The sequence below is a fragment of the Acomys russatus genome, chromosome 20, assembly GCF_903995435.1.
Source record: "Acomys russatus chromosome 20, mAcoRus1.1, whole genome shotgun sequence".
NCBI lineage: Eukaryota > Metazoa > Chordata > Mammalia > Rodentia > Muridae > Acomys > Acomys russatus.
Window position 1 is genome coordinate 30,648,153 of NC_067156.1, and position 22,146 is coordinate 30,670,298.

General features: G+C 40.9%; 1 protein-coding gene across 5 annotated transcripts in view; it reads left to right on the forward strand.

Annotated features, from left to right (window-relative positions):
• Window positions 1–2,876: 2,876 nt before the first annotated feature.
• The window catches only part of Tcerg1 (transcription elongation regulator 1), a 55,264-nt gene continuing 35,994 nt past the window's right edge, over window positions 2,877–22,146 (forward strand). For all 5 annotated transcript variants that reach the window (XR_007832500.1, XM_051163904.1, XM_051163905.1 and 2 more), the window contains exons 1-5: window positions 2,877–2,953; window positions 10,537–10,762; window positions 13,307–13,459; window positions 15,133–15,562; window positions 19,348–19,590. Coding sequence is in view for 4 of the 5 variants with exons in the window: in XM_051163904.1 (XP_051019861.1) it covers window positions 2,895–2,953; window positions 10,537–10,762; window positions 13,307–13,459; window positions 15,133–15,562; window positions 19,348–19,590 (1,111 nt within the window). In the remaining variant the exon portion in view is untranslated. The remainder of the gene's footprint in view (window positions 2,954–10,536; window positions 10,763–13,306; window positions 13,460–15,132; window positions 15,563–19,347; window positions 19,591–22,146) is intronic.

The window sequence follows — 22,146 nt, forward strand, 5'->3', positions numbered from 1 at the left end:
AAGCCGTCTAGACTCTAAGCCTCAGAGCCCACTGCTATGAGCCCGACTTCCTCTGATGAGAGCCCCTCCTCTCAGAGGTTCCACAGCCACCTAAGGCTTCATGTCCAGTTCCAACAGCTGGGAGCAAGTGCTCAAACACAGGAGCACATGGGAACTATTCATAGTCAAAAAAAAAAAAAAAAAGAAAGAAAGAAAAATATTTGAATGAAGCCAAGGTAATATTATGTGGGAAGCATATAAAAATATATTTTTTTTCTACGTAGAAAACTATGAATTTTTAAAAAAAAAAAATAGACTCTTCTCTCATAGGATACATTCTGACCAGTTTCCATCCCTCCACTCCTCCTAGCTCCTTCTCACCTCCCCCCTCCCCAGATCCACGCCCCTCGGCTTCAGAGAGAAGCAGGTCTCCAAAAGACAACAACCAAATACGACAAAAACAAGATACACTAAGACACTAAACAACTTGGCGAGGAACTGGGTTTTATACTTCCACAGGTTTTGAACAGTTTTATTCTTTTCCTTCAACTCTTGTTTGTGCTTTGTTTGTTTTCTTTGAGGGGTTTTGCCATTTCCTCTAATTTTTTGTTTGTGTTTTCCTGGCTTTCTCAGAGGGAGTTATTAATTTCCTCTTTAATGATCTCTACTATCTTCACATAGCTGGTTTTAAAGTCTTTTTCTTGTGCTTTAGTTGTGTGAGAATATTTAGGGCCTGCCTCAGCAGGATATCCGGGTGCTGGTGGAAACATACCACCCTGGCAGGTACTGTTTTCTTACCCCAGCAGCTAGGCATCTGAATTGTCCTTGGCTAGTGCCATAGTTTGAGCAGGACTTTAAAAGTCTAGGGACAAATAGTAAAAACATTAAATATTAAACGGGCACAACCTTTTTTAAAAAACAGTTTATCTTTTATATATTTCAATGGTCTCCATTTGGAGTTGTTTTCAGAACAGGTGACCAGGATTTGAGTTATATGGTGATATTGAAAAGAGGATTCAAGCCGGGCTTGGTGGTATATACCTTTATCCCAGCACTCAGGGAGGCAGAGGCTCAAGAATCTCTGAGTTCGAGGCCAGCCTGGTCTACAAATTGAGTCCAGGACAGCCAAGGCTACACAGAGAAACCCTGTCCTGAAAACCAAACCAAACCCAAACAAACAAACAAACAAACAAAGGGGGGGGGGTGGATTAAACCTACCTTCCTGCTTATTTAGACTATAGTTTGTTCAGTGTCACTAATCTTTAGTGACGTTTTCATCATCCTTACCTTCTCTATTTATTTTTTTATGTCCCAACAGAGCTTTAATCAGAGTCATGATAATTTGAATTTTATATACCTTTCACATATCACAGTATTTTACTCTTCTTCCAATTTTATTTCATTTTAGAAACAAGCATGGTGTTTTTAATCTAACAATAATGCATACACAATAAAATCTACTATTTAAAGTGTAAAATTTAACAAAATTGTAATATATTTATAAAACTGTACAACCATACTCATGATTTAATACTACAGTATTTTCAGCATCCAAAAAAAAAAAATTCAGTTCCTCAAATTCACCTCCTCATGACAACTATGATTCTTTTCTCTCTTTTTCCGGACTTGTCTATTCTGGACATTTCATATAAATAGAGCAATATAGCAGTGGCCTTTTGCATCTGGTTTCTTTTGCATAGTATTACAGCTTTCAAGGTCCATGCACTTTTGTAGCTGTTTCCAGGCTGAAAAATATTCCATCGTATGCCTACATACCATTTTCAAGCCATTTACCAGCCGGGGGACGCTGTCTCTTTCTAGCATTATGAATAATGGGACTATTGCTTTTAGAGCACAAGTTTTTTGAGTTGGTAGAATTACTTTGGACCACAGAGGGTCTTTGATGTCATGCTGCTTAGAATTTAAGGCCAAGGGCTACCACTTACTAGCTATATATAGTGAACAAGTAATCTACCATCTATCTCAGTCTCACTTACAAATTGTGGTTATTAGTACCCACTTGCCAACTAGTGAGTTTCAAAGCAACAATACATGGCCATGTTCAGAATGGTGCGTAGCATATATAATACATATGAGTAAAATTTATTGAATTTAGTAATGACAGTGGTCATTTTCACTACGTCACTGAAATCCCTGGGCCTGATTTTTTTTTTTTTTTTAAGTCAAAAATATAGTATATTTACACTTACTTCTGTTATCCGGGTGTGCTAATTTAGATAGCTCTATTTTGAGATTGAAGGAGAAATGCTAAAGCTGTAAACTGCAGAGGCTTCCCTTCACCAATTTTCTTATTTTTAATGTAGTAAGTTATATAACACTCAGCCTGCAGTTGATTAGGCGAACTGCAAGGTACGCTTGTAATTATTTAAGGACAAGCACATACAGCATAGTGACTTAAGCCTCTTGTTAATTGCAAGGATGAGAAATACCGCTTTCCCTAGCTATCCTGTAATTGGTTTAGGCGCGACCCAGGTCGATTTCTATTGGTTCATAAAACTCAAAGGGTCTGGGCCTGAGCTATTAGTGGCCAATATGGCTCCACAGCTGGCTCCTGGCGGCAGCGCGGACACGTGGCTAACAGAGGCAGGGCGGAACTTGGGAGGACTTAGTTTTTCTTTCCGCCAGAGGGCGCCACTTGTTCCTCCTTGCTAGAGTCATTTCCCATAAAGCCTCCGAGTGGCCAATCAACTGACAGTCTCGATGCCGCTTTCAAAGTCGGCGGGCCCTTTGCCCTATAGGAAAGCAGATACCGCCCCTAACGTCAAGATCGATGGCTAGATTCACCAATCATCTCAAGGATCTCGGCTAGTTCCACCTTCCGTGTGTGGGATTGACGATCGTTGCGACCAATTGGAAGCATCGGGTCGGCGGGTGGATGAACGCGGCAGTCTGTAATGGCGGAGCGTGGCGGGGACGGAGGGGAAGGCGAGCGGTTCAACCCGGGGGAGCTGAGGTAAGGGGTGCCGCCTTGCCTCACCTCGGCGTGCTGGCGCCCCAGGGGCTGGGGCTGGCTTCGGAAACCCGAGGTGGGGGGGACGGGGGTGGGGCGGCAGGAGTCGGCGGCGGCCTCCAGCGGCCGGACCGCGTGGGGCTGGCGAGAAAGGGGGGGAAGGGAAGGCGGCTTGAATGAGAAGAGCCGGGGCCGGGAGCCGGGGCTGCGGCCTCCTGCGCGCGGTGGGGCGCACCCGCGGCCTTCGCGGGGCCCCGCAGCCCCGGTCTGTGAGCCTGAGCCTCGGGCCGTCGCCGCCGCTCGGCCGCTCCGGGCCTGCCATGGCGGAGCCCCGGGCGGCTTGGCCGGGCCGCTCCCCCTCCGCCGCCGCCGCCCGACGCGCCGCGGCCTCCCGCCGCTCCGCCTTCCCTAGCCCGTCTGCACCCTTCGGGGCCCCCTCGTTCCCGGTTCTTTTTCTTTTGTGAAGATTCGCAGCCCTGACCGTTTATTTATTTTTTTTTCTCTGGGCCGCCCAGACGCCTTCTCTCTGAAAGCTCGCGTCCCCGGATCCTCACGACCCGGGTTGGGAGGGAGGGTGCAAGGCTCCTCTCCGAGGCCAGAGGCGGTGCCGGGCCGGTCACTCGTCCAGCCCTGCCACGGTCGTGGCGACTTCTCAGAGGGGCTGAGACGGTAGAAGGAGCAAAGGTTAGAATTGAGAGCCTAGGAAGTGGCTTGGTGTATAGCCGGTCCCCGCAGCCTGCGACTTGGCTCAGTCCTACCCACGCCTCAGTCCCCTACTCAGGCAGTGTGACCTTTCTGCCTCTGGAACCTCCCCGGTTCGCAGTTTGTGATTACAGTTTGAGTTCAGTGACTGGGAATTAGCCTCTCTTTGGGAATGATTTCTGAGGAGGAAAAGAGGCCACTTAATGCTTTATGTATGTACAAATTGGGGTTGTTGTTGTTTTTTCCCCTGTAAGGGAAAAATGCCGTTTCAGATAGTCAGTTCCTATTCTGATTTGTGCCATTTTCAGCGTTATTAAAAGGAAGCAGCCGTGTCGGGTTTTGAGGACTCCGGGGTTTTCTAGAGTTCGGGATGAAATTTTTTTTTAAGGAAATAGAGATCAGTCTTGCTTAGACAGTAATGGTTTTCAGGTTCAAAATGTCGCACACAGAAATTCCCTCTTTGGCAGGAACACGGTTTTGTCTTATTTCTGAGATGAGTCTTGAACCTTTTCACCCCCCCCCCACGTGTCTGTAATGAATGCATTTTCAGGGCCTTCCAGTATTAGCGATAGGAAGTTTGTTTTTGATTCTGCTCTCAAGAGGTTATTTTAGCTAGTCTCAGGGTCTTAGGGAGTATTTTTGGAGTGTGTCTTCAGCTTTACAGTAAGGAGCCTTGTAGACTTACTACTGAGAGTCTACATTCTAGACATTATTGCAAAAACTGATTTAAAAAAGGCCTCAGTTGGGTGGCCTGCTGCAAGCACTTTGTACCTTCGCTTTGGCTTAGAAGTTGCTTGTGGAGCTGTGTGTAGTGGCACACACCCTTTTTTTTTTTTTTTTTTTTTTTTTTTTTTTTTTGAGACAGGGTTTCTCTGTGTAGCCTTGGCTATCCTGGACTCCCTTTGCAGACCAGGCTGGCCTTGAACTCACCACGCCCGGCGGCACACACTTTTAATCCCAGCGCTCAGGAAGCTGAGGCAGGACGGTGATAAATTTCAGGCCAGCCTCTATTACATGTGACGCTGATGCTGTCTTAATGCCCTGGGGAGCACGTTGGAAGAGGGTTTAGCCTTGCTCACGACTTATGATAAACTGGCTATTTATGTGGCCGCTTTGAGGGCAGAAACTGGGCTTTGTTTTGTATTTATGTCCCACATATGTTTCATAATAGTGTCTATGTTAGAGCCTGAGAATAAGATGGTTAGTAGCTGCGTGGTCAGTCAGCCAACAGTAAGAGGCAGTCACTGTATTCGTGCATCTGTGACTGTTAACTGGCCTTGGTCCTGGTTATAAAGGAAAAAGTCCTTTGTTCCCAAAGACCTTCCATTTTAATTGAGGTTGGTCCAAATTTGAAACTAACCAACACCATCAAATGAGGAAGTCTGCCTGCAGGTTTGCAGCGCGGTGTAGATAGTTGGCTGGTGGGCTTGGAGAACACCTAGGCCTAGCTGATTCAGTGGTTCCAGCTTGCCTCTTATGTGTATGTAGGTAGGAGCTTTAGTTTGTTGCCCATTCAACTAAAGGATTTTCTCTGAGGAGTTTTCTTATCTGGATAGATAACTCATAGAACAATATATTTGTATTTCCAGGATGTTCTTTTGGGGGAAAAAAAAAAGACAAATTCTCTTTGTATAAGTAGACTGCTTTTTCTCCAAATTGTTGTAAGTGGTAGGATCTCAAGTTGCTTGCCTTCTGCTGTGAAATTCGGAAATCCAGTGTCACTCATCCCCTCGGGTTGAGGCCATGAAAGTAACTTTGTTTACTACTAATACATGACAAGGTACTTCAAACCTGGATTTCTTTGCTGGTGAAAAGAGGAATGAGAATACACTGGCATTACTATAGAGTAACTACCTTAACAAGCTAATTTTCCTTTGTAAAAGTAGCATTAAATTCATATTGGGTTGCTGTAAGAATTCAGAGAGTACAGAAAATGCCCGTGGAACTGCCCTGGTAAATAGAAAGTGTCCGGGGTTCGTGGTCATTATTAAACAATATTGCACAGTGTCGGTGTACTAAAAGGAGCTGTGCGCTGATGGGTAAGGACGTGTGGTAAAGTGTGTCCTAACATTTGTTGTACTTGAAAACTCAGATTGGGTAATGGCACAGACTGGCCTCTGAGACCCTAGAGGTGGGGAGCAGGTTGAAGTGACATTTGAACTGAGTGTGACTAGTTAACAGTAGACAGTCATATACAGGTGTGGGAAGAGCATGCCAGACAGAGGGGACTGTGAGCACAGGCTTCAGGGTGATGAGGGGGATGTATGTGATGGTCTGATGCACTCCTGGAAATGCCCACCACACCCAGGTAAAATGAGCCCTGATAATAGTTGGACAGTAACAGTTGACATTAATATTAATAACAGTGATTTTAATGCCATGGAACATTAATGTTAATATAAAAACAGTACTTAGAAGCTAAGGCTTCACAAAGCATTTCTGTTGCTGTTCCAGGTACCTCCTTATCTGTTTATTTTGTCCTTACTGCAGGTTTTGGTGAAGATCTCAGGACATGTTTTACATATAACTAACATCATAAAATAATAACTTTACGCTATGGCAGCAGGAAGTTAGTGGCAGACTTTAAAAAGAAATCTGGAAAATTAACTAAGTGTCTTTTATAGGTAAAGCATTAGGAAACATTGGAAGTAATTGAGGATGCTAACATGATTTGCTGTGTATTGCCTATTATCTTAAATTATTAGTAGGGATTATCTCATTGAACAGTACTGTGAGATAGCTTTTATTTGAAGTTTACATTCATTTACATAGTAGGAAACTCAAACTTGGAAATTATTTAAACTAGCCCAATGAAGAACAGAACTGGTATGGCTTGTGGTTCTACAGGTTAAATGTTTAACCTTAAGTTGGAGCAGGAAATATGAAATTCTAAAGAGTACAGATATTTTTGAAAAAGGAAAGACTGACCACAAGGATATTTAAGATGAAGGTACATTATTTTCTCTTTTTTCCTTGTCAAGACAGGGCTTCCCAAAGCCAGGTGTAGTGATGCACGCCTTTAGTCCCAGCACTCGGGGAGGCAGAGGCAGGTGGATAGCTGTGAATTCAAGGACAGCCAAGGCTACACAGAGAAACCCTGTCTCAAAAAACCAAAAGAAAAAGAAAGAAAGAGAAAGGGCCTCAGAAAGAGACCTACTTGCCCCTGTCTCCAGCGTGCTGTCACCTTTAATCTTTTAAAGCCACCGCTGCTGGGCTAAGATCACTCTTAATTCAGGGTTAAACAGTTTTTTTGTTTGTTTGTTTGTTTGTTTTTCTGGTTAACTTTACCTCAAAGGTATTCCAGGATGACACTTGTGACCTACACCTCCCTTATAGACCCACCCCCAAGAGATGCTCTGCAAGTAACCCTGGCTGGCATGCAGTCTGCAAACGACTCACTCTCCCACTCGCAGTTGCTGCTTTTGACTCATACTCTGACCTTTGGAGCATAGGCTCTTTGGTTAAATATTCTTAGTATAGTAGTTTTAAACTTGTTTTTAGCCTCTTATTCTTCTGACAGGCCCTTTAGTTAGTTAATTTGGGATTCTTTTGATGTGGCAGGATTGAACTGTGATGTGAAAACTTTCAAAGCACAAAGGTAGTTCTAAGAACAGTTGAAAATGTAGGAAAAGTGTACAAAATTCCATGATGAGGAGAGAGTGTAATAGTTATTTTGTGTGTGTGCAAAAGTGCATCTGTGTGTCTGTGTCTGCTTGTCATAATGTGGAGGCAAAAGACAACCTTAGATGCCATCTGCAGGAAGACAGTATACCTCTTTTCAGATAGGGTCTCACACTGGCCTGGAGCTCACTGGTTAGACTAGACAGGTAGGCCAGCAAGTGCTAGGAAGCCTGTCTCTGCTTTCAAAGCTGGGGATTATAGGTGTACTGCCATGCACCTGTAAGGGTTCTGGGGATCACACTCAGGTGTAAGTAATTTAATAACTGAGCCATCTCTCCAGCCCCTGATTATTTTCAGATATACATAAGAATATTGTTGTGAATCTAGTTTTTTGAGAATGGAAATGTTGGATTGTGTATAATGTATAGACTTATTTTAGCTTCCTAGAAGAAGATCTGGGTAGGTACTCTAATTGACTTTGGCAAGTTGAAGTTTCATAAGTTTTTTTTTTTTAAAGAGATGAGGATCTTGGGTTGCCTAAATTGCCTAGTTAGGATCCTCCCCACCCCCCTGCCCCCAAGGGTCTCACTATAGAGCTTTTCTTTTTGGTTTTTCAAGACAAGGCTTCTCTGTGTAGCCCTAGCTATCTTGAAACTCACTCTGTAGGTCAGGCTGACCTTTAACTCAGAAATCCACCTCCCTCTGCCTCCCAAATGCAGGAATTAAAATGTGCACCACTATGCCCAGCCTGCCTCTATCTTTGAATAGCTAGGATTGCAGCCATTAACCACCATGCCTGACTATAATAATAATTATTGTGCATCTGTGTCTTGTCTTTGGGTGGTAGCTTTGGTACAGCATCACCAAAGTATGCACTGGTTCATAGGAGTTTTTTGTTTTGTTTTTCAAGAAAGCATCTCACTATGTAGTCCAGGCTGTCCTAGCACTTACTATGTAGGCTAGGCTACCCTCAAACTCAAAGAGAACTGCCTGCCTCTGCCTCCTGAGTGTACCACTATACCTGGCCTTGAGTATTATTTTTAAGTTTTTATTTGATGTGGGTTGTTTTGTCTGCATATGTGTTGGAGGGTGTCAGATCCTCTAGAAATGGAGTTACAGACAGTGGTGAGCTACCATGTAGTATGGGAATTGAACCCTGGTCCTCTAAGAGCAGCCAGTGCTCTTAACCACTGAGCCATCAGAGCACTAATGAATGGGCCCTAGAGCTGACAACGTTGTGGAGAAAGCAGTGAACAAAATTTCTCTCTGAAGGGGCTTACAAAACACTATGGTGTTTTAATTCTTCCTTTACTCCTGAACAAGCTTTGAGTCTTTGGACACAGTATTTCCTTCAGTGTACCCTAGTTCCTTACTGGTAAAATGAGATTAAACCTGAGTTTACCTCATAGCCTCATAGAACTGTTAAGGAACAGCAGTGTTTGACAAGAGGATAGTATTCTCTCAGGCACATATTCGCACTTAAAAAAAATTACTTGGGGCAAAGGTAAATATTACTATTATTTATGATAGTTGTTTCCTCAAATGCCATGGAGAAAATACACTTAGATGTTTGGCCAAAGCTTGTGAGGGAGGGTGCATTGAAGGAAAGGCTTTTCTTTCAGATGCATGATACACAAAGTTCCTTAGGCTACATCTTCTACTCTCTTCTTTGTTTTATTTTATTTTATTTTATTTTTTGGTTTCTCTGTGTAGTCTTGGCTGTCCTGGACTTACTTTGTAGACCAGGCTGGCCTTGAACTCACAGCGATCCGCCTGCCTCTGCCTCCTGAGTGCTGGGATTAAAGGTGTGCACCACTACGTCCGGCTCTCTACTCTATTCTAATAAGATACTTTTATGTAATATTTTTGTGTGTGTGTCACAGTGTATATGTGAAAGTCAGAACAACTTGGGGGAGTTTTACTATTGTGTGGATCCCAGGGATCAAACTCTAGTCATCAGGCTTTTTCAGCAAGCCCCTTTACCTACCTGCTGAGCAATTACACCAGTCCTCTATCCTCTTAAAAAAAATTGGTAGTGTATGCCTTTAATCCCAGCCCTCAGGAGATGTAGTTAGCTGTGGGTTTTATTTAGGTCATTCTAGTCTACATGGTGAATTCTAGGACAGCCAGGCCTATGTAGAGACCCCCTGTTTCAAAATACAAAAACAAAAGATATTTCAGACATTAAAAATTATAGAAAGTGGGACACTTAAGAGTTCATTGTTTATTTTATTTGCATGCTCCTTTTAACTCTGAACTGTTTATGCTTAAGCTACTTGGAGAGGGCTTGGTGGTGGTACATCCCTTTAATTCCAGCATGGGAGGCTGAGGCAGGTGGATCTCTTTATGAGTTTGAGGCCAGCCTGTTCTATAGAGCTAGTTCTAGGATAGCCAAGGCTAAACAGAGAGACCCTGACTGGGAGAGAGAGAGAGAGAGGTGCAGTTGGAGTATTTCCCCCCAAATACGTTATGTTTGTTTTCTGTGACTCTACAAATAGCCTAAGTATCAACTTATGAAGATGATCCTTCACTGACAGTGGATCCTGCTGCCTTTTATATAGGGCTGCTTCTGTTTGTGTATGAAACCCAGTCCAGAGATGGTACTGGGTCGTCTTTTTTCAACCTTCTTTAACCTTTCTAAGTAACACTCATATTTCTGAGCAGCACCCCTCCAGAACACTCTTTTGTTAAAGTGCGTGCATGCGTGTGTGTATACACATGTACATGTGTATATCATACCATCAACCATACTATCACACAGATATGAAGGTCAGAGGGTAACTTGGGCAACTTGGTATTCGTTCTCCTTTTACCTTGTGGATCTAGGGAATCAAAACTTAGATCACTAGGCTTGCAGTAAGAGCCTTTACATGTTGAGTCTTCTCACTGACCCAGGAACATTCTATATTTATTATTAGATTGAGATTTTATAGTCTTGGTTGGACTGTGTAGGATGTCTTTCTCAGTTATATTTTATCTATCTAGCCTTAAATAGATAACAATTAGTTGTGATAATTTGGTATTGCCGAATTTTCTGATTTGTGTGTGTGTTTTTCATTCTACCTTGTGACTGTAGGTACTATTGTGGGAAGATATTTTAAAATCATGTAAATATTCTCCCTTATCTTCTTTATCATCTTATTTTTACCAGCTGGTTGCAGTGGCTTTTTAACTCTTGTTTGCATTTGAGCCCCATGAAAATTGGTATATTTCAGTAACTACTTTTGTAATTTTGAGACTTTAATCACTGTTCTTCTACACAGGATGGCTCAACAGCAGGCCTTGAGGTTCCGAGGCCCAGCTCCCCCACCAAATGCAGTGATGCGAGGCCCGCCACCTCTCATGAGACCACCTCCTCCTTTCGGCATGATGAGGGGCCCTCCGCCACCACCGAGGCCACCCTTTGGACGACCTCCTTTTGATCCTAACATGCCACCAATGCCTCCCCCAGGAGGAATACCTCCACCCATGGGCCCACCACACCTCCAGGTAAAGAATATAGAGGTTGTCCTTTTTGGGTTGGTATCGATATTAATTTTATATACAGGTTTTGCCTTAAAAATCTTGATTCTACTTCTTTGTAGTTAAAGATTTTTCTTTCTTTCTTTTTTTTTTTTTTTTTTTTTTTTTTTTTTGTGTGTGAGTTTTGCCTCCATGCATGTATTTGTACTGCATATATGCCAGATACTCACTGAGGCCAGAACAGAGCACCCAGTACCTTGGATCTGGAGTTAAACATGGTTGTAAACCACCATGTGGGTGCTGGAAACCCAGCCATCTCTCCAGCCCCTACAGATTTTATTTCATGTTTTAAATACTTCATGTTTTAAAGTGTGTGTATGTGTACACATATGTACATATATGTGTAAGTGTGCACAGAGGCTGGAAGAGGACATTAGATCCCTTCTGATGCTGGAGTTAACGTGCAGTTGTGAATCACTGGGCATTGATACCGTAACTTGGGTTCCCTGGGAGAAGATCAAACATTCTTAACCACTGACTCAGTTCCTGGTTTTTTATTTCTTTTTTGAGACAAGTTCTTGGTCTGTAGCTCTGGCTGGCTTTGAATTTGCTGTGATCCTCCTGCCTTAGCTCTTAAATGCTGAGATTCAAGTTTCAAATGCTCTGACTTTACTAAGAAGATGTCTACATATATTGCTATTACTCCTTAAGTTAGCAATAAGGGGATCAGATCAGGAACTTAATCTACTCACAAAACTCTGCTCTAACAAACCAGTTTGTATTTGCTATTGATAACTGAATTATCTTATGCAACCTGCCTTCTGTATCGGAAAAAGACTTTAAGGTTTTAATGTACTGAGTGGAGAATATTTATTGTTCATGGTTTATATTGCTAGTAAGTATCTAATAGATGTAGATGAATAATATATATTCTTTAGTAATTATCCTCTCTAGTAATGATGTCTAAGGTATAATTTGGAGAATGATAATAAATTTGGATTTGAGTTTCTTTCTTCCCTCCAAATCTTTTGCTATTAGAAAAAGATTTATTATGGTATTTTCTAAGTAAAATCTTGTCGTGTTTCTCTTTCTTTTCTCTCTCTCTCTCTCTCTCTCTCTCTCTCTCTCTCTCTCTCTTTCTAATTTGATGGGGACTTGCTGTTCAGCACAGGCTGGACTTGAACTCACCATGTATTGCAGAGTGGCCTTGAATGTGCAGTAGTTGTGCTGCTTCAGCCTCTGGGTGCTAGCATTGTTGCTGCCATACACCACTATACTTGGCTAAACTTATATTTTAACTGCTTATCCATAAATGACGTGGCATTATATTTACTTGAAGACTAGAAAGATCCAGTTTTTTAGCTAGTGACTGGAAATTTACTACATATATATTTAGAGTAGATCTTTTAGAAATGGAGTTTGTATTGGTGCCAGAACAACAAGAGCTTACGTAAGGAACAGAAACAAGTTCAACAAAGCAGGTGTGGGATAGGGAGTACTTTTAGGAAAGTGGGACTCAGTTCCTCTGTCCAACTTAAGGTGCTTTTGATAATTCAATTTTTATATTACATACAAATTATGGAAAACATCTTTTTAATCCTTGTTCAAAATGACAGTACCAATAGTCATTATATTTTTATTTCTGAAATTCTTTTTTCTTTGCCCACTTGAGATATTGTTTCTCTGACTGTCCTGGAACTCATTCTGTAGACCAGGCTGGCCTCAAACTCAAAGAGATCTGCTGGCGTCTGCTTGTTGAGTGCTTGGCCTAAAGACATGCTCCACCTTGCCCAGCTCTGAAACTCAATTCTTGAAGAATCCCTCCGTATGCTAATGTTAGCAGGCGTAGGTATGGGAAGCAGCAGCAGCAGCAGCAGCAGCAGCAGCAGCAGCAGCTTTCCTGCCTTGAGATACATCTTGTTAGTAGTCACTGAAGAATGACATTGCAGGGATTCTCGGGGTCAAGAGTGATGTCTTGTATGTTTGGTTGATTTCTAAGCTTTCCACTAAAGGCAGGATGAGAGGCTCATGCAAGGGCTGAGATCAGTCCCCAGCACCAAGACCACAGCTGAACAGATGAAGCCTGAGCATAGGGTGGATAGTTGTTTTCTGTGAAACATTTAAAATGATGAGCTTTATTACTACTGCATAAAGATTAGGATAGGAAAATACCTTTTTAGTTATACTTTGGCTTGAAGTAAAAATAATGAAGGGTATTGCTGTGGTGTTTTGTAAAATAGTGTTTACTATTAATACCTACTGTAGTTGAGTTGTAAGTCATTGATAGCTGAATGTGAAAACATAGGGGCTCAGCAATAGAATACATGCCTAGGATGTACAAGGCATGTATTCTATTGCTAGGATATCAAAAAATCCTCAGAATGTTTTTTCTTTTAAAGTAATCCAGCATATTATTGCAGACTAGTCATTTTGCTCATGCAGTAGCCAAATGTATTTGAACAAACAACTGTTTGCTTTTATAGTTCTTTGCTTGTGTATAGAGGTATAATTTAATATAACTTGAAGGAAATAAGTTAATAATTGACCATAACTGTTCTTGTGCATTCACAGAGACCACCTTTCATGCCTCCACCCATGGGAGCTATGCCGCCTCCTCCGGGTATGATGTTCCCACCAGGAATGCCTCCTGGGAGTGCACCTGGTGCTCCGGCACTGCCTCCTACTGAGGAGATATGGGTAGAAAATAAAACTCCAGATGGGAAGGTAAATTTCAAAACATTTTCAACTTGTTATTTTCATGGTGGCAAAGTAGTGAAACTTGGTAGGTGGAGATTATATATTAAAAATACATTGAGAATTCTGTGTATTAAGAATGAGCCTCAAGGAGCCGAGCATGGTGGTGTAGGCCTTTAATCCTAGCACTTGGGATGCAGAGGCAGGCAGATTGCTGTGAGTTCGAGGCCAGCCTGGTCTACAACGTGAGTGTAGGACAGCCAAGGATACACAGAGAAACCCTGTCTCAAAAAATTGGGGGGGGAAAAAAAAAAGAGCCTCAAGCAGCGGCTAGGCTATGACTCCAGGAAGAGCTTGCTGCATTAGATTTTGCTGCAGTTCAAAGGTCATATCAAGGCCTGTATTTTAAATGATGTGTCACAAATTCTCAAGACCATCTCAGGCTTGAGAAAGATTATCAGGGATCAGCGTATTGTTGAAGTCGTCATGGCTGGAACTACAGTGAAAGGATACAAAACTAAAAGAGAAGTATATGACATAAAATATGAAGGAAAATAGAGTAAGCTTCCCAAAGTCCTATTAAGGAATAAGATGACATGGTGAAATTCTTTAGAGTAGAATGGTAACCACACATGTATTTTCTACCAGTAAGCTCACATGAGCCTAGGGGTTTTCACTGGAGCTTGGTCTGTCTTCTATACTATGAAATTCCATATTCCCAGAGCAAAAACAGACTTTGCTCATGAGGGGCACCGTTTGTATACATGTTTAGGCACAGTGTGCCAGTCTCACTAGGAAGAGAGTGGTGGTAATCTTCTCAAGTCCGGTTCTTATGTGCTAGCCAAAGGCCAGTTATGTCAGCAAGGCTTTCTCATAAAGCCTCGTCTCAGGCATTCTTTGTTAACTACATTGGTTTTTCTTTTCTTTCTTTCTTTTTTTAATATATTTTTTTACATATACATTTATATTATTACTCATATATTCAATAAACTACGTACAGCAAGAAGAACCAAGACACAATCAGGAATTATATAAATGTTACACTCTTAGTGTTTTGGCTATTTGTATTTGACAGCCTTAAAGGAAACATCTTTCCTATCTTGGTGTGTCTAAGCTTCTGAATGTAAATCAATATCTATCACATCTCATCATTATCAACTTAAAACATCTGTCTAGACCTAAAAACATCTTAACTCCTAAACAACTGAGCTTAGTTGTAAAACTAAACTCTCTGGTCTTCGACCTCATCAGAGACTTGAGAAGGAGTAAACTTGATTACCTGAGTACACCGGAGAGCAGGTTAGCAGCTTTCCCAATGAGAAGATGACAGAGACAGTTTGCTGCCTGAGCAGTCACCCATACTCTCTATTGTGTTGGAGCATCATCTTCAGCCTTCTGGCCCAATATATCTGACAGACATACTGTGAGGCTGGGACTATTGAGGACTTCCTTACCCTGTCTTGGCAGAGTTTGGCCGTCGACTCTGCCTGCATCCAAGCTTGCCCTTTTTAGGCAGAATTCTGTCTGTGGTAGAAACAAGGACATTTTGCCCAGTGACTACATTGGTTTTTCTTTTCTGTTTTATAGAAACAGGCTCATAATATATGGATATATTTTTAGCCTTTTATACAGCTACTTTCTTGAGACAAAATATAGTAACATTTTTAATAGCAGGTTTTGTGATTGTCACTTTTTCTCTGCAGGTTTATTATTATAATGCTCGGACACGTGAATCTGCATGGACCAAGCCAGATGGAGTTAAGGTTATTCAGCAATCAGAACTGACGCCTATGCTTGCAGCCCAAGCACAGGTTCAGGCCCAGGCCCAGGCTCAGGCCCAGGCCCAGGCACAAGCTCAGGCCCAGGCTCAGGCCCAGGCCCAGGCCCAGGCTCAGGCACAAGCCCAGGCTCAGGCTCAGGCCCAGGCTCAAGCGCAGGCGCAAGCGCAGGCTCAGGCCCAAGCACAGGCCCAGGCTCAGGCCCAGGCCCAAGTGCAAGCACAAGCAGTAGGCGCTCCCACCCCTACCACCAGTAGCCCAGCACCTGCAGTGTCTACGTCAACACCATCATCTACCCCATCCTCCACCACAGCCACCACGACAACTGCTACTTCAGTTGCACAGACAGTATCAAGTAAGTACCTGCCCAGTGTGTGTTTTTATTTAAGGGTGTAAAACACAAATAAATACAGTATTCTAAAATGGCCCTTATATTTATGGCACTACCCTGATGCTACTTAAAATATATTTTGACATTAAAATTTCTGAGTTAGAAAAAAAAACTAGACACCTGTATAAGTAAAAGAAATTATTTGCCCAAGTGTAGTTTATGAAGTTAAGCTGTAGAAGTGTAGTTGTTTTAATTGACCAACACTAGTGACAAATGCTGTGGGAATTACAAAATTGTGTGGGACCTTGTTTTGCAGAGTTTTCTAACTGAGGCTTGAACAAAGGTCAACAAATGAGGACTGATGTCATTTATAGGATTGTTAGGGAAGTTCTGGGGTAGGACGTTTTAAATACTGCTCAATAAACTGAGTAAGAACAAGTCCAGGGCATAGAAAGTTTTAAAAATCAAGACAGGCTTGGCACGGTGGCAGGCACCTTTAATTCCAGGGCTCAGGAGGCAGAGGCAGAGGCAGGCAGTTCAAGGCTAGCCTGGTCTACCAAGTGAGTCCAGGACAGACAGGGCTATACATGCTGTGGGTGTGAACAAACAAACATCAGGCAGATGTTCTGGATTGTTCAGGTGCTGCCTCTGGGTCGTATTGAAGTTGGAAGACCTTATTAGGAGTTTTTCTGTAACTTCTTTTAGAGACGGCATGCCCTGGAGTAAGTTATACATAAATGCAGTAGGGATTGGCTTAAAAACAGTAAGAAAGGAAAGAATTTTCAAGTATATAATCATAGTCCCAAGACTTAGAACTTCAAAAAAATAAATAAAAATGAGAATGTAAATATCAGATGTAAGAGTTGAAGAGAGATTCGTTTGAGACAGCTACTCTGTGTGTTGGTGGTATTACTCTGCAAACCGAGACTGCGCCCAGAATTATTGAATGATCTTGATGCGATCACTGCTAATGCAGTGTGCTGACTGGGTTTCTTTATGGGATGGTCGTTGTTTCCATTGCTTTATTTTCTGGGCCATGGATAAGAAAAACAAACCACACTTTATGCTCAGGAGCTTCTTGCGAATCAGTAGTGTAAGAAATACATACTGAAGAGATGTAATCATCGTGCGTTCAACTTTGAGTGTACTCTCTTGATAAAAGAAGCAACTGAAGGAGTGAGGTGTGTGTAGTATATGTGTAGAGATGGGTGTGTGCGGGGTGCTCTGCCCTAGGACTGGCAACTGAGCCCAGGGCCTTATGGATTCCAGGCAAGCACTCTACTGTGTGGCGATGAGTCAAGACACACAGTACTTAGTACTTTTTAGACAACCTGAGGGAAGTATATGAAATAAGAAAACATACATGTTTTGCAAGTGTAAGATGTAAATGGAAGGAAGATTGTGCTAACTGGATTGTGATCCTTAGCTTATGGTTTTTATTATACTTAACATGAGTGTCAAAGCTGAACCCTGCCAGTGATTCATGGAGTACAGGGTGGTGGTAGTGGGAAGGCAGGGTAGCACTGTGTGGAGTGCTACATTGACGTCTGGGAAGGGTAGTACTTCATGTTTTAAGGGACAGGGTTATGTAGGTATTCCATTTGCCCTGTGTGTGCTCCATTCTCTATTGAACCTCATTAGTGAGTGCTCCTCCCCTTCCTGCTATAATCGTCCTGAAAGGACTTTTAACCCCAAGCATCCAATAACAAAGTCATGCTCTCTTGAGTACCAGTTTTTATGTTGTGTATCTAAATATTCTGGTACTATGGTTCTAGTCTATTTCTCTGCCTGTTGTACATAGTCACTGGTCATTGTTAGAATCCCACACTGGATTAAATAGTGTGAATTGAGGTAGCGCCTTAGCAGTCATATGAGCACACACATCCCATAGGAGAACTTAGGCATTGTCTTGGTATCACTCTCTCAGGTTCCCCCTTGACACTTTGATTGCCTTTATCCTTTTCCTCAGAGTCATTATTACCTCTAAGCAAGTTCAGAATACCCTGTTGTGGAAAGTAGGAGTGAGTGAATATTTCTGCCATCTCCTTGGTTGTAATCTTTTTTACTTGAAATTTTATGTCCCTATAAACTCATTTTCCTGGCATTGGTGCTTTGGACCATAATTTTAGTATTGAATACAATTAATATTTCAAAATTTAGTTTTATGAACTACAATATAGATATGTAGGTATGTGGGACTAAACATTCAGGCCATTTATTTTTACCTGAAGCTTTTTTTTTTTTTTTTTTTTTTTTTTTTTTTTGTAAGTTTATGGAAACTGATCATGGGGTCAACTTCTCAGGGAAATCGGAAAGAATAAATATCTTTTCAGCCAGTATAGTGGTCTACAGTTGCCAACTGGTATATGTATATGGGACTGGGCAAATGTTGCATGTACTTTGTATTTTTCACATTGTTATAAATTATTAATATGATACTGTACCCTAAGGCTAGGTCTATGCTAGACCAACAATTCATTCCTGGGCCCCTGAAGATACTTGTTTGGCCCTGCTGTCTATTTAGCCAAGGTGAGTTCCTCATTAACAAGTATGAAATTGCTCACATCCTCCCAGCCTAAGTGAGTTATTTATTTTTAGAAGCTAGAAAGTGGTAATGAACAGATTTTTGTTGTCAGCTGGACAATACAAGTGGGTGGTTTGTATCAACCCTATGCTTTTATTAAGAATTGAAGTTGTTTAAAGATCGGGAAAGCACTGTTAGTAATTTGGCAACTTAATTTTTAGTCTAATACAGGTGGAGTTTGGTACTTTCCCTTTCTTTAAAAAAAAAAAACAAAACACTAAAAATCTAGTGAATTATCCCAGTGGATTTTATTTGGAACAGGCTGAGTTATAAATAACATGTTTTATTGATGAAAACTAAAACCTTAAGTGAAGTATAGATTTTATTTATTTTTGATCATTTCTATTTTGAATGTGACTTCTAGAGATGAAGTGTTTTATTTTTGATAATTAAATGTATATTAGCAGAACCCAAATTACTCTACCAAATTACATTTACCTGTTCACACTATAGTGAGCTCTCAAAGTGTTTTCTTAAATTTTGAAATGATTGAAGAAAACCCCGAGATGTTTTCTGTACCATTTGTTTATATCCAGATTTTAGTTGTTTGCATATTCTTTTCCTCTCTGTTCTTCCTGGGTGAGACAGTTCCATTAATGGAACTTATCTGTCTTCCTCTCTTCTTCCCATTTAATTCATCACGTGCTCCTTTTGTTTACATTTATGAAATGCCAATAATGTGAGAATGCACTGTTATATGCAGTAGCATCTATTTTCCCACTCCGTTTTCTCTGCAGATGTGCTGCTCTTTTTCTGCCCAGCAAAGAAATACAGACTTCCTGACCGGTCCTCGAGGTGTTGATGTCTGCCTCATATCTTAGGAGTTGAGAGCTAGCTCCCTCACTTTCTGATACTTGCTCTCTGTCCTTTGCCCTTGCTCATACTTCTTTCACCATTGGCTTATTTTCTCTTTGGGCTTCTCTTTCTTTGATAAATCTTGGCTCTTTGAGGTAAAAATTTTTGTGCCCTCCTCATGTATGAATGGACTGGGTCTTGATTACACTCCTATACATTTATCCCACTTCATTTTGTGCTTCAGCTTTGATTTTTTTGTTTTTGTTAAATTCATTTAGCTGACTTTTCAGGCTTCTTGAAGATAGTTTTGTGGCACATTTCTTGCAGTGCATGAGATGATAGGCCTTTCAATACTGAATGACTGAGTGGTGGATGAAAACAGTAAAAAGGTTCATGAAGGAGTGACACATGTTGTTTTCTTTCTTATCAGCACCCACAACACAAGACCAGACCCCAAGTTCCGCTGTTTCAGTTGCCACGCCTACAGTTAGTGTGTCAGCTCCTGCTCCTACAGCCACACCTGTGCAAACTGTACCCCAGCCGCACCCACAGACGTTACCTCCTGCTGTTCCTCACTCAGTACCTCAGCCAGCAGCAGCAATACCTGCTTTCCCACCAGTAATGGTGCCTCCATTTCGTGTTCCCCTTCCTGGCATGCCAATCCCACTTCCAGGTAAACAACAGATTACACTTGTTTCTCTAGCTGTTTTCACATTGTCAGTTTGTTCTCATGTGTCTGTTGCATTGGTAATTTGCCTTGAATCTCATCTGCTTGAATTGGTTTTGAAAGATTCATGGCTAACTGCGATATTTTTTTCTTAAGTTTTGGTAAATGTCCTTTTTTGTTGCTGTTTACATGTCTTAAAATTAGAGTCACATTTAAAAGTATACTTATTTTGGATAATAGCCTCAGTGAATAAAATGATTTTATTTGTATATATGTTCTAAATGTAGTTTTCAAAGGGATTGGATGTATGAAGTTGATAAATTATAAGCTTTAACAGCTAGCACAGGTTAGCTAATAATGTACATAGTATATTGTTCTAATACACGGTATGCATTCAGTCTTAAGTTTTTGCAGCTATCTTAGGTAGGTATGCAGACAGTTTAAATTAGTTATCTAGTGTCACCTAGCTAAGTGATTTTGTTAGATTTGATCTGGTACCCTCCAGATCTAGGAACCAAGCTCTTAATAATTATGTTGTACTGGCAAGAAAAATGTGAGTCACTTAATTGTGAACAGATTGATGTAAGACAGAAATCAGATTTCTTTGCAACATTTGTGAAGTAGAGTATAATGTACATTATTTAAAAGTTTGTTATAGCAAATGTGTGTGTCATTATATAGGAAATTATGAAGACTAGAGAAGGAGCTAAAAGATTTGTGGGAAAGTCTACCATTAGGCATTACATAATAGCATTGGGCATTCTAATTTGAGTGCATCTGCTCTTGTCAAGTGCGTTGTTTAATCCTTGATCCATGAATCATTCTTTATGGATTGTAGTTGAAAATATTGCTACCACAGACAAATTTTACAAGACTAGTTTGTAATAGGGCTTCTGTTTCCAATTTATACACTTTTCCTAAGGTTACTGCCATTTATTGTACAGGGTTCTGTGTAAATGTAGAGGTGTGATATGAGACATTTAAATATTAAACATTTGCAGGTACCAAAAATTCAGGAACTGGTATTTTTTATTTGATTACAAAAATCTTTTATTCATTACTGATTTAAGTGCTCTATATGTGAAGGTTATACTTTCTAGTCATTTAAAAATAAGAAAAACAAGTTGTGCAGTATTAAGGATTGGAATATTTTTTTTTCTTTAGTTATATTTAAGACAAGCTGAGTACTTTGCTCTGCGTCTTATTTTTGTAGGAAAATAAGTGGGAATAGAAAACAAGTGGGGAATAGTTTGACACTTATCAAAACCTTCTGTTTTTCTTAGAAATAATAATTATTATTTTAATAATAATAATGATGATGATAATAGTATAGTGTCTTGCTGTGTAGCCCGGCCCATACTAAAATTCATTTGTCTAGTCTTCAAACCTTGAAATGATGGTCAGCTTTATGGTTAAGGACAGTGTTAGGGCTACACATAGATTTGAGTGTGAAGGTGCTGAGCTGTTTTGTTTTTGGGTTTTTTGTAGAGGATAGACTGATGGTGCTATAAAGATATTTTGAAAGACCAGTGTCTTCTGAAAAGATGTTTACATGGTCCTATGTGATTTTGCTAGGAGCAGAGAAAAAAGGCAGATGGTACATACTAGCAAAGTTTTGTGGAAAGGGGAAGTTTGTCAAATTCTTCATTTTTTTTTTTCTTTTTTTAACGATTTATTTATCTATTATGTATACAGTGTTCTGGCCTGCACATCAGAAGAGGGCATCAGATCACATTACAAATGGTTGTGAGCCACCATGTGGTTGCTGGGCATTGAACTCGGGACCTTTGGAAGAATAATCGGTGCCCTTAACCTCTGAGCCATCTCTCCAGCCCCAATTCTTCATTATCATACTTCACTTTCTAAAGCTTTAGAATAGGTGGTGTTGACCACAAAATGAATAAGATATGAAATTTGGCAGTAAAAAGACAGGTAATAAATGGTAGCCACTAATGACATCTTGTAGGTTAACCGGGAGAAAACTTGACACCTTTCTTTTCTCTGCCTGTTTCTGTTTCTGTCTCACCCTGGGGGTAGGGGGGAGGGGATTGTTTCTGGGAATTGAAGTCAGGGATTTGTTCAGGCTAGGCAAGTATTGTACTCTCAAGCTTTACTCCAGCTGGGTAGTGGTTGGGTTGTCCTAGCTACCAAGATTCTTTGGAGGGTGTCTTACAGAAAGTAATGGTGACATTTGTTGGAACTAAGGCATTTCGTATTCGATGTTCATTTATTTTTCTCATTACCTTTTTCATTAAGTTCTATAAGGTGTTTAGTGAAGAGACAAAACCACTTAATTTCTCCTTCCCGGATTTTTGTCTGTTGTTATGGTTATCTACAATTAGATCCCACCTCTTCTCTTCTTTATGTCAACTCTGCTTTACTTATTTTGCAATTTGAAATCTTATTTGAAATAGTATTGTGTGGCTGTAATAAGAATGACTAAGAACTAGGGAAAGAATTAGATGAAATAAGAGAATAAGGTAGAATTTGAGAGTGGTTCCAGATTAGGATGAGAGGTATCTGTTTCTAAAACTTAAGTCTTGCAACTTTAAGAAACTTACT